Source organism: Vigna radiata, chromosome 10 (assembly GCF_000741045.1).
Source record: "Vigna radiata var. radiata cultivar VC1973A chromosome 10, Vradiata_ver6, whole genome shotgun sequence".
Lineage (NCBI taxonomy): Eukaryota > Viridiplantae > Streptophyta > Magnoliopsida > Fabales > Fabaceae > Vigna > Vigna radiata.
Window position 1 is genome coordinate 15,963,764 of NC_028360.1, and position 12,930 is coordinate 15,976,693.

At 36.4% G+C, this 12,930-nt stretch overlaps 2 protein-coding genes across 3 annotated transcripts; one reads left to right on the top strand and one right to left on the bottom strand.

Moving 5' to 3' along the window:
- On the top strand, window positions 1-1,167 carry LOC106774913 (vitellogenin-A2-like). Its single transcript, XM_014661939.2, has one exon. The coding sequence runs from the start codon at window positions 302-304 to the stop codon at window positions 899-901; it is 600 nt and encodes a 199-aa protein (XP_014517425.1). The 5' UTR covers window positions 1-301; the 3' UTR covers window positions 902-1,167.
- A 1,656-nt stretch (window positions 1,168-2,823) lies between these two features.
- Window positions 2,824-11,600, bottom strand: LOC106775740 (mediator of RNA polymerase II transcription subunit 33A). 2 transcript variants are annotated; one of them, XM_014662905.2, is made up of 12 exons: window positions 10,994-11,600; window positions 9,844-9,954; window positions 9,269-9,619; window positions 8,626-8,945; window positions 8,444-8,535; window positions 7,940-8,306; window positions 6,669-6,879; window positions 5,986-6,100; window positions 5,710-5,871; window positions 4,763-5,417; window positions 4,325-4,531; window positions 2,824-4,077 (listed from the first exon to the last, which is right to left on the bottom strand). In XM_014662905.2, exons 1-12 carry the CDS (start codon window positions 11,239-11,241, stop codon window positions 2,960-2,962), a joined length of 3,957 nt encoding a protein of 1,318 aa, XP_014518391.1. In that variant the 5' UTR covers window positions 11,242-11,600; the 3' UTR covers window positions 2,824-2,959. The 2 variants fall into 2 exon arrangements, with proteins under 2 accessions (XP_014518391.1, XP_022643032.1); XM_022787311.1 differs by lacking the exon at window positions 10,994-11,600 and adding an exon at window positions 10,226-10,984.
- Window positions 11,601-12,930: the final 1,330 nt, after the last annotated feature.

Genomic DNA, 12,930 nt, shown 5'->3' on the forward strand with positions numbered 1-12,930 from the left:
TGAGATATTAATGCAATTGTACTATACGAATATAATATCAATAATTAATAATGATGAATGAAAGAATGAAATGAATTTTCAAAATCTTGAAAATCAACTTAATGGAAGGAATTAAATGGTTTTAGTAACTATTCAGCAATTTTGGTAACTGAAGGAGACGATTTGAATTCCGAAAGCATCAAAATCGGAGCCCTAAAACGTGCAACACAACTTCCGACCCGAATCCAGACAAAACCGAAGCATGTAAGATCGAAGCTGAAGAACGGGATCCAGAAAAAACCAAGAAAGAATCCAAACCTCGATGGCGATCATGACGAGGAAGCGACGGCGCATGATGGTGGAAGCGGCGGCAGCGGTGACGGTTACGGCCGTCCTGCCGGAGGATCTGATGATCGAGATCTTGGCTAGGGTTAGGGTTAGCAACCCCTTGCAACTGAGGTGCGTGTGCAAGCGATGGAAATCGTTGGTGGTGGATCCCCAATTCGTGAAGAAGCACCTCCAGAAATCGTTCTCGGACATCACGGATCTCGCCTCCAAAGCCATGGAGGACATGAACGCGTTTCAATTGCAGCTCAATTACGCCCCTGCATTGGCCGAGCAACCACAAGAAGAGGAAGAAGGTGAGGAAGGAGAAGAAGAGGAGGAGGAAGAAGAAGACGCACATTCTTTGGTGAATGAGTTGGCTCAGTTAGATAACATGTTGGTGGTGGTTCGTTCTCTCAAAGGGAGTTTGGAAACGATCAAGTTTGATGTGCAAGCCATCAAGGAGAGAGTTAAGTGTCTTCAGAGTTTTCTTCAAATTTATCTCAAGACAAGAGCTTCTTCTTCATCTTCTTCTTCTTCATCATCATCATCATCATTTTCTTCTTCTCCTTCTTCTTCTAATTCACACTCTATCTGATTCTCCTTTTCTTTTTTTCTTTTAGTTTTCTCAATTTTGCAACTGTTGATCTATAAATAACTTCAAAGGGTTGCCTTTTCGTTTTTTTTTTTGAAAGAAAAAGAGTGATTTGAAATGAAGAAGGAAGTAATGTGGGAGTAAATTATTTGGGGGGTTTGATGCCATTGTTTGTGTTGAGAGATGGGTCATGTGGAATTAATCTTTTTTATTTGTTCATGTGCTTAGTTAGTTGAATGTGAAGAACAGAACAAGATTGCTTCCTAACATGACTGCATTGTCTTCTTCTTGCTTGAACAAACAACACATTACACACACCCATGGCTCAACATGAATTTTAAATTATTTTGTTTCTGCACTAATTCTCAAGCCAGTGGGGTCTATGCTAGCAATGTATTTTTCTATTGTTTTCGCACGCTTCACATAATTATTTGAATGGTTGATGTGATAAATTATGGCAAGAATTTGTCATTGTTGCTACCTGCGTGGTAATGGTAGAATTTAAATCATGTTTTTTTTATTTTTTATCAGGAAAGAGCTTTAGACAGCAACATATGTTCCATCTGCATGGTAATGTTAGAACTTTTACTTGTTCTGCACTATGTTTTCATTCTGCCTTGAAAAGGAACATCAACTCTAATAAATAATTTTGTCTCTACCAATCATAACATACAACTTACAAAAAGGTTAACCAACTGATGGGTATGCATCATCTCCACCAGCCATTAAGTTTTTAAAACTTAATATATCTGGGGACTTTTTTATGTTTCCAAATATAAACTACTATCACATGCAAAGATTTGTGTAATATTTAACAATGTATTAGCTTATTGTAAAGTGAAGCATGTATAAAGTAAGAAAATAAGTAGTTGTCTTTTGTTTATTTTAAAAAGATTACTAAGGCTGTGTATAAAGGTGCTGTAATTAAAATCAGATTTACTATATTTTTTTTTCATACTTTTGTTTATTTTAAAGAAGTCAAATTAAAGGCGATATCACCAAAAAAAGTACTATACATTTATAATGGCACAAGAGATTAAACTATACACACTTTAAAGGATAAAATATACTATCAGTATTAGTTTCAAAGATAAGTCCTAAAATTAAAATAATATAAAATAGCCTTTGGATTTGTTTCCACTTTTCCTTTTGTATGTAGAGAAAAACAATGAATAAGCTTTAGGATATATATATATATATATATATATATATATATATATATATATATATATATATATATATATATATATATATATATATGAATTACTTTATTAATTTCAGTATAAATAACCTAATTTATGGCTTGTTTATTTTATATTTGCATATCCACAATTACCCACTTTTGATTTCCAGGCATACAGTTATTTTTCATGAAGTAGGTTCCGACTCCTTCACTTCTATTATAATTTATTCCTTTTCCCTTTTCAATAACTTAGTGATGTAATGCAGATAAAGTAAATAAATTATAACTGTGATAAGAAAGAAATGACTAGTAACAAAAATAACAATAAAATGTATTGATGGTAAAATTTATAGTTCATCACAAAATTAATCCATTTTAATACTACTATTAATTAAACTAAATATGCTACTTATTTAAAGTATAATTTTAAAACCAAACCAATCAATAAACCATTTAAAACATCGATTTTAAGATTAGCAGTCGACTAGTAATTAAACCATGGTTAAAATAATATTAATACATTATATAAAATAATGTTAGAGAAATACAATATCAAAATTTAATAATACTAAAAGCTAAAGTAAGATTTAAATAATATATTTTTAAAATGCATTAAAGCACTGTAAATCTAGTATTTAGATTTTTTTCATGTGAATATTAGTAGCAATGGTGAATGAAATGAGGTTGACACGAATGCCAAATGAAAATGGATGTGGTTAAACCATATATGCTTAGATGAAGGTTATAGATACAAAATTTGGCATTCCAAACAAAACTGTTAATCCAAAAGACTGCACAACGTTATAAACATGAAAGTTAAGTAATGTACAAGTGATCCTAAAAGGGGAGGGTGGCCTGAGAACAGAGAAAAAGTTTATTTATATTCCAGTGTCGATTATGAGCTCTGCTGCAGCACCCATTGTACCTATCCCACCAACGCCCAACAGAGCAAGTGCAAGCTCCTCCTCGTTCAACTGCCTCAACCCATTGCTCAGTCTCTTCAACACATGCACATCTACTTCCAGAACCCAGTTAGGTGTGCAATCTACCATCAAACTCACAAAACCTGACACATAGGCACGCCAAGTAGCTGAATCACAGCCTAGTGATATCTTACCATCAAGTGCACTGGCCAGAAACTCCATGTGGGTACCCAAAACCTTCGGACGTCGCTTTGAAGCTGATGATGACGAATCAACTCCCCAAGCAAAGGCACCACAGAGAACTGCAAAATAGGCAAGTGCATATCCACCAAGCATTGCAACCATTCCACCACACTTTTCTTCCTGGTCAAATCTCTGAACCGATATAAACCAGGATGGCAAAGTTTCTTTTATTAGTAATTGAACCAGCATCAACCCCCCTGATATCCAAACTAAAGAGGCCCCAAGGGCAGCAGCAAGCTTCACCCGAGTCATTGATGCAGCGAGTGAAGCCTGTCCATATCTTATGCCATCCTTGGTTGCTTTCAACTTTTCCAATCGCTCCCTCAGTAACCCACTGCGTACAATTTCCCTCACAGAGTGCATTAAGATGGAAACAATTTCTTCTGTTAAGAAAACAATATCTCTGATTGACCTATAAGCACGTAAATAGAGGATTCCTGGAGCAACAGGGCAAAGCCCTCCGCATAAATGGTACTTAAATCCATGTCCTAGTAGGGCTCCAACACCACCATTGCTTGAGAGAGGAGAGGTATTCGTACCCAGGGTAGCTGTGAAGCAACTTCTTAGAAGTTGAACAACCGCATCACTGTTGTGAAGGAAGACAGTTCTAGATGCTGAGAAGATGAGGAAGTCAGTCCAACGTTTAGCCTTTAGGGTCCACAAGGAAGCCACAATTGGCATGCAAGGCCATGGACAACCTGCAGCGAGGCTCTCCAATGTTTGGCCTGCCAAATTAAGAAAACGCTCTGATGCCTTATCAACTTTGTAGGTTATGGTAAGGCTTGTGAAGGCAGCCAAGGGCAATGGAAGTGTGGCAGGAGAGCTGTCTCCTATGAAAACGAAGACCATTGGTCACAATACTAATAAACAAATTAATAATAGCGCTGGCAGACAGAAAATGGAGGAAAACATTAGCTAAACTGCAGTGGCTATTAATACTCATGTAAAAAACAAACTTTATTGAAATAATTGTAATGAAATGTGAGTTAAAAATGCAAAATTTTCTGTGCTGAAAGGGCATTAGAAGTCGGAATCTCAAAAAGTTCATACAATTCAGGGTCATAACAATGAGAAAACCTGAAGCAAGGCTAGGCACATCAACACCAGTTGCAGCCAAAATTTTCCTGATCTGTCCCTCAACGTTCAGTAGATTGGCAGCAGGGCTAGGCCAGTCTGTTCCATTCATATATACAGGTTTCCAAACTCCTCGAGTTACTTCAGCAGAGAAGTAACTTATTATGGTTGCCAGAGATGCCGGAAGAAAATCAGCCAAATCTTTAAGACCTGATATTAAGAAATGCAGTTTGGCATTACTCGATTAAGGAAAATATACATAAAGATGAATTTTGTTGCTCTTGCTTTATTTAGAGGTAAATACATGACCAAGAACTGAGACAGATATACTTTCAAAGTATGCTAACAGTCAGTTGGATTTTCTTTTGTAATTTAGAAATCACAAGTTGAACAAGCTATTTGGCGTGTTCCACTGGATTTTATCTGATCAAACGCACATACCTGTTGCCAACTCACGCGGAGACAATCTTCCATGAGCACAGGCTGTAAGAGCAGCATCCACTACAAAGGGAATGGCTTCAAGAATATCCCAAGCAGGCAACTTTGGCCCTATAGAAGCATCTTCATTTGCAGGTCCAGAAGAGCTACTGCTTCCAGATGTAATAGTAGTTTGGCTTCCTCTATTAATCTTTCTGAACATCATGTTAAGAAGCCCTTCAACAATCTGATGAAATGGGGTTCCATGGACAAGACCTGAGAGTGTTGAGGCTATACATGCTTGATGCTGCCGATACCAAACTTTTAATTTTGGAAAGGAGTCAACAAATACAGAATTTGGCGATGATAAACTCGCTATTTCTGAGAGTCTCCTCCTGTTACGATCTTTGTGGACGTTACCAGCTGACATTAAGTGGGAATTCCGTACTAATAGTAGGTATTCAGGAGTTAATTGAGAACCAACAGTGGGCACATCTCCAATTCCATATTCAAGAGGAGGTCGATTAAATCTCCATAACTTTAAAAGAAGAATAAATGCATTTGAAAACACAGCATGAGCAGATATTTCTTCCCCTGGTGTTAGCGTCCATGAGATATTTGGCACACATGACCCAAATACTTCACAGATTGGCATCAGTGAACACGCAAGCTGTGGAACCTGGTTAGAGAAATGGGAAAAGCATGAATTCGAATTATAATAATAATAATAATCATCCTAGCTTGTTTATACATACAAGGGTCCTGTACAAGGTAAACATTATATAAGGCATAAACAACAATTTTTCCTACTGAATATTTCTTGATTAGTTGCCTCTTGACCTTATATAGGAAAAAACGAGGACCTATGCCTGCTGCTCTGTTTAGTAACAGGACAGATGCAGCTGGAGGAGAACATTAGCTAGTAACCAAGTAAAAAGGGGTTAAATAGTTATAAATTGAATCAAACTTACCAAGCCATGCAATGAAAATATTTGAACACAATCAACAGATGCGATTCCAACAAAGAGTACATTAAGTATTGGAGCGTAATTAATCAAATAGTTGTTTCCTTCAGTGTTTTCTGCAGGAACTGGTGGGGACAACAACCTAAGAATGAAATGCACAGTGTGTTCCTGCAATAAATAGAGATCCAAATTCTATCAAGATGGGAAGTTGGTTAGAGATCCAAATTCTACTGAACAAATTGCTGGAGTTTTTGTATGCTCTACTGTCTAACGCTTCATTACCTGTATATTCCAGCCACGAATTAGGGATGCCCCGCAAAGAATGGCAGCAGCAGATATCTTTTCATCTTCTGATCCCCCAATTGCAATTTCAAAAATTTTCTCCAGTTCTGCTAAACTTCCATCAAATCCAGGAGCGTAAATTCAGTTGCTTTACCTTTTGGTAAATTTACAAAAAAGAGCATCTGACATACCTGGCTTCAGGAAAGAAAAAGAAAAACTGAAGACCAGGTAATGAAATTTTATTTAGTAATTTATATTCTACCCACTTATAGTCATTCTTGTTATGTTATAAATTCAGTTTATGATCAATAACTGTTGAGTTTAGTAAATTATCTCATGTTTCAGCATGTTAATTTGCCCTGACAGATGCATTACGCGTGAGAATACTTGATGACTCAAATGATAGAAAACAAATTTACATAGAGGTTGTGCCATTTGAAAAAGATTGACATCATCAGTTGCCAGGATTACTTTTAGCATTTATGGCATGTTTATTATGACTGAGTGTTTCAAAAATAAAAACTTCCAAAAATATGGTTTGGTAAAGGTCATAGCAGTGTAGCTATGGGCCTATAATGAGGGAGCACACTAAATATTGTACAGGAACACTTTTGCCAAAAATTAGAACATTGCAATTACAACATGTATGCTAATTGACTAAATAAGCCAAAATTAGATCATACCATGTAGCAGGACTTGAAACCAAAGCATTAACCATCACTGAAGTAAGTGGAGCTCCCTTCATAAATGATGACCAGCCAGGTACTTGCGCTGGCATACACTGAGGTATTTGATTGATACGTCCATTTACATAACCTGGCCATAAGTATGCAGACGTGTCCAGTAGATTGCGAGCAATGCAAGCCTCAACTATCAGATGCCGCATGTTTCCAGCTGAAAAGGAAGAAATATTTTAATAATTTAAGTTTACTCACATGCAAAATTTCGAACAAAAAATTCTAGTAAAATTATTACAATTTAGGAAAATGTAACCATTAAAATGGTTAAATTAGGTCTATATATGACCAAATTAACTGCTCGTCAAATCTTGTAATTTGTAGGGCAGCTAGAAGTTGTTCCTTAAAAAGAAATAATTTTACCAACAATTTCAAGCTTCTTTAATTTTATCTTCCCAAAAATATTTAGCTTCTGAATGGAGCCTTGCGAAAATAATACATGTTTCTTCCAAAATAAACTAACAAATATAAAATGCAGAATCAATAAATTATGGAGAAAGTGAGTCGCTACACTGTAGAACTCATACTCACTGATATATATCCTCACACTAGCATCTAAAATTGCACATAATAATTTGCAAAGTATGATATAGGATTATTCTGTATTCAAGGATCTTCAACATTTTTTAACAGGTATTCTGAGTATACTGTACGAGTCCTTTTGACAATTTGCCCTAAGTAGACATTTTCTAGATTCAGAATGCATAATCTATTTGTTTTTGCAAGAGGGTGACCAAGGCAATCAGACCACATTGCCTCAAAGACAATGACCACCTTTAAACTTTGAGAGCAGGCTTCTGATCCTTATGCAATCTGAATGTAATCATTAACACAGAAGCAGACGAGACTACAAATAGAAAATTGAAAACTTTATGTTAAAGACATTATGTGCCATCGCACAACCTCCTATTATTGACACTTTCCAGCTGCTTTAGAATCGGTATAAAATTAAAGTGTGGATTTACTTTAAATACATAACAGATATTACCCTTGCAGCAATCAGAAACATTACCATACACATCTTTGGTTGTTACAGTTCATCTCAGCATGTGAAATATGAGACACGCTTTTTCAAATTTGGAAGAAAATCACACAGAATCACAAAATTGCAAACAACACCTTGGACAATGCAATGCTTTCATTTGGACAAAAGTTGTCCTAACTGTTGAAGATTCATATACAAATTTCTAATTGGCACCGAAAGCAATACCACTTACAGCAATCAACTGGCATCTCCGTCATGTTGAGGCAGTCAAAATATGCACTCCCTACCGTGATGCCAGAAACAAATAGAATTGCTTTTGCAGCAGCTTGATTTGCAGCAACAACAACAGACTGAGGTGGAGCAAGCAAGCTTTGATAATCACCCAATACCTGGAGACTCGAGACTAAATCATTGCGACATTTTCCTGGAACCTTTTTCCCTTTCCAGCAATCAAAGGGACCATTCTCTTCTTCATCAACTGCTATCCCTTCCTCTTCCTCCTCCTCAATAAGATCGCCAACAACAAGAGGTATGATGCACAAGAGCATGCATAATCGAGTATCAAGATGAGGCATTGGGCCATCAATAGGATCTCTTTCCTGTAAGAAAAACAATACTTAAATTAAAGAAGTAAACTGCTTATGAAAATTCCTTAATTCCAAAGAATATTGGACAACATATATTGAAAACCACAACTTCACACGAAACAGATCAAGTTGCAGAGCAAAATTTATACCCTCTGAACAAGACGAAGGGTTGCTAACCAAAGGCCTAAAAATGTGTCATGCCAAGAGGTGCCATTTATTGCTCGCAATGTCTTTATCAAACCTACACAAAAAAATTTCATGTCCTAAATTAAATATGAAAAGGTAATATCAACTATTTCAGTCAAATTCCAATAGCTATTCTCAGTCTTACCACTAATTGTTTCAATAGCACTTGTTGCACTAACTTGATAGCCATCCATCGAATCCTCCAGCACCAGATCGAGAGGAATCCAGAGAGCAGAATGACTTGCACCATGACATAGTGAGGCAGAAGAAGAAAGATATTCAAAAGACATAACGGTCTGGAACTTTTGCTGTGAATTTGTTTTGTATTCCCGAGACAGGACCATACAAGAATCTGAAGATAACTGCAGAAGAGCCTCAGGACTTAGAGTTCTTGATTTTCTCAATGCTAATGAATTTGTAGCCAGCAGCTGCAGCCGTTGAGTAAAACAAAGCCAATGGGCAGGCCTGATAAAAAAAAAAATAATAATAAGCTGTGCTATTTACCAACAACAATAACGAAGCCTTATCCATAAGATGCAATCGGCTGACACATAATTGAAAACAATGCCAGATAAAATCACTATATCATAATTGTGTAATATACAATGGATACTTGAAAATCATTTTAATAACCCAAAAAATTGGAATGAAATGACACATAGAAAATGATACGCCAAATCAGATTTATAGGAAATTTTGGACTGAACAGATATGTTCTGATTGACCAATGTTTGCAGGAAAAGCTGACAGCAAGTACTGATAACAGGTTTAAAAATAACAACACTTACAAATTTTGGCGAGCCAAGTAAAGAATCCTTGACGATATTTTATCCTGCAAAAATTGCCCAATCATCTCAACAGCCATAAGTGTATTAGCATTTTGCAATTGCTCATGATGTTCAGTCTTTTTATCACTATTATTATCATCAAGCCTATCCAGTTCCATGTCATGATATAGCGTAGCCCATCTAGACTTTTTGTCAGCAGTAAATTCCAGCAAGCCTTCATCATCTAATGATGCATCAAGCAACTGCCAGACAATTGAAAAAAGAAATTCAACCACCAGATTGCCAGGCTCACTTTGTGACACGCCAAAGATGCTGGAAAGATGAAGAACAGAATCTACAGATTTCATGACCCTGTCCATAGTGTAAGCAGAAGAATTAACAAAAAACTAAAGCACAGCGCCAGACATAATAGCATATTAAATAACAAAACCATATCACATTATGCTATTTACCGCTTAGAAAATATTTACACAGAGATGTTAAACCCTTACAGTATGTGTAACTTGAAAAGTGTAAACAACACGAAGAAAAATTTTACTTAAAAAGAAGAATTACATCAATAAAAGCGTACTTACTTTTGATAATCTGGTCTGTTTATCTGAGATTTAAGTTCAAAAGCATGTCTTTTGAGGAGTTCCAAGTATAGCCTATACGCTGCAGGTTGGACATGTCTACACGGAATGACCCTGCCAAAAAGAATAAAGATATACCACATATTAACACACGAAAACAACAATAGATTGGAGAACACAGGCGTATAGATATGGTTCCAAACTCTTGCAGAAAAAACAAGTCTCTATCTAACACCAAACAGTAATAACTAATTAAAAAATAAAACAACAAAAAGTCGTAGTTTATAAAATAGATGTTCATGATGCATTGTCAATAAAACAAGCTCAACTATGGATCAGAATGCTGGACAATGAACGCAAATCATGAGCAAAAGATGAAGTTTACAAAGTTGAGGATGCTGCAATTGATGAGTGAGCATATCCGAAAAGGCAAAACTAAGAATATGATTAACAGGGAGAAGGCTGAAGTGGCTTCTGAAGAGAAAAAGAATTATGGAAAACCGTGTAAGATGATTTGGCTGGAAGGGTGGCAAAAACTGACACGATGATAGACTGTTAAGAGTGTTTGGGTACACAGGACTTAATGAATGCATGACACAGACAATATATACTAAAATCCATGCAGCTAACCCCACACAGCAACAGCAGCAAGAGGCGTGGTCGTTTTTTTAAGAGAAATTAGTACACTGCAAAAATCAATAAAAAGATGCCAGGTGGTTATGACTCGGAAGCCTAAGAATGGAAAAAGCAAAAAAAAAAAACAAAAAAAAAGGGCTAGATTATCTCTGTAAGCACAATTAACCTCAAGAACAAAAATATTACTAATAATTAGGTTCTAACAAAAAAAAATCCATTCGTACGGCAAAGACTGCACCATCGGTGATTTTCACGGCATGAATATTAACCGAAGGTTCATAATTACATCCATTTACAGCATGTTAGTTTTTCAGCAGGGTCCCAACCGGGATCCGATATGCGAAGTACAAACAAAAACAGTAACAGACAGTATTTATGGGGACAGAAGAAAAGAGTGGCATAGTAATAAATTAAGCATATAAAACGAAGAAGAAAGAGGTGGAGGAGCAGTGAACAGAGAAAAACAAGAAAATCGCAATCCCTAAGAATTAAATTGAAACAGGAAGAAGAGAAGGACCTGACAGAAAGGAGAGCGAGGAGAAGCATGGGAGGAACGATCTGAAGCGTCAATGCCTTTTCGAGAAACTTCCAGAGAATAGGGACATTGTTGTCCCAGCAAATGTAAGAGACGAGAAAGTGAGCGAGTTCAACGGAGGGAAGAGCCTCTCCGGCGGAGTTCAAATTGGAATACATCTGAACGGCCCAGAGCAGAGGATCACTCCCCTTCTGCTGCGCCGCCTTCGTCATCTCCGCCACGTCCTCCATCTCCACAGTCTCACTTCACACCATACATACATACATACAGAAATCGCTAACCAGACACAGACACTCCTCTCCCTCCTTATTCGTCACCCTCCCTGCAATCTCACCCTATGCAAATGCAAAACTCTGAGTTGGATTTTGTCTTTTTTAAGTCAAACCACCCCAGGGGCGTTTTGAGAATTTCGCCTTGGGGTATCTAGTTCCTCGGGGAACGTGACAAAAAAGTAAACGGATGTACAAAAACAACATACCCCCTCCGCTTCGCAATTTGCACTCCCATGCTGCGTGGTCCTTTTGATTAACAACATTCATAATCGTTCCAATTATACCTAAAAAGACCATTAAAATTAGGAAAATGTTTTTTAATAATTTTTTTATAACCACTTACGTAATAATTTATAATTATTCTATTTCAAATATATAAATCAATCACACATAATCCATTCGTCTCCATATATTTATAAATGGATACGAAATGATTTTGCTGAAGTTAAACACATGAAGGAAATTTTGCTTTAATTAAATAGGTTATTTTGATTTGGTAAGCTTAATTTTTAAGTGATGAAGGGTGTGTTTACTTAGGGGTGATTGGGGGAGAATGATTGATTGGATTTGAAGAGATTTGAGGATAATTTTGTTGTTATTTATTTGAGTGAATTTGGAGATAAAAGAGAGTGAATTTTGAAGTAAATTTTTTTAATCTGTCATATAAACTAAATCTTACACTAATTTTCACAAACTTTACTTCAAAATCCACTCTCGTTTATCTCCAAATTCATTCAAATAAACAACAACAAAAAGTTACTCTCAAATCTCTTCAAATTCAATCAATCACTCTCCTCTAATCACCCAAATGAATACATGAGAGATGAAGAGTGTTGGTTATAAGTTTGATAGGTTTGAAGAGGCATAACAGAGGTTAGAGTAAGTGAGGTGATGATTTGAGTAAGGTGGATTTGATAATTGATGTCCACACTATCTAACTGAAATGATGTTAGGTTGTGGTAAGAGGGTTGGGTTGTAATTTTGTTACTGAGTTTGGAATGTATTTATTAATGGAAGAATTGTTATGATATTTGTTTAGGATGAAAAGTAAAGTGGTTAGGTTAGGTAGGGATGATGACATAGATGGTCCGCACCAGAGAAAGTGGGTCCAAGAACATCAAGTGGTTGGGTTTGAGTAAAGGTCAGTGTGAAAGGGTTGCTTCTTTATGCCCACTATTGAAATGAGATAAGAAGGGAAACTCTCCAATGTCCACCTTCAATCATTCATCACCAGAAAATGTGGTCTCTGTCATGTTGGTAGGTGAGACTAGTGCCTTGATCTGTTACCACTTACCACCATGCCACCCAATGTAAAATTATTTAAACTAGGTTTTCAAGCCTAGGTAATTGCAGGCGTGTAAATTAATCTAATAAGATAAAAAAAATTGGTGAGAAGGTTCATATCATGCTTAACTGCACCACCATCTCTACGTCAGAGTTGGTATAAGTTAGTTTTCATGATTCCTAGTCCCTATACTTCATTAGGAGGAACATATATATAAAACAACATATTCTGATCCATTACATGCCTTTCGAATGAACCTTGATACCTAAGCCATGACGGCAAAGCCAAGCAAGGAAGCGTGAATGTAATCCAAATTTAATATATATTTATTTATGTGCGTCCAAGATATTGCCTCACCTAAA

What these genes read in the sequence shown, in the direction of transcription:
- LOC106774913 (XM_014661939.2), top strand. Translation starts at nt 302, where the DNA reads ATGGCGATCATGACGAGGAAGCGACGGCGCATGATGGTGGAAGCGGCG.
- LOC106775740 (XM_014662905.2), bottom strand. Translation starts at nt 11,241, where the DNA reads ATGGAGGACGTGGCGGAGATGACGAAGGCGGCGCAGCAGAAGGGGAGT. An exon ending in GGAGATGCCAGTTGATTGCT is followed by an intron (nt 6,880 to 7,939) that starts GTAAGTGGTATT and finishes CTTCCTTTTCAG; the next exon opens with CTGGAAACATGCGGCATCTG. An exon ending in GTTTCAAGTCCTGCTACATG is followed by an intron (nt 6,101 to 6,668) that starts GTATGATCTAAT and finishes ATTTGATGGAAG; the next exon opens with TTTAGCAGAACTGGAGAAAA.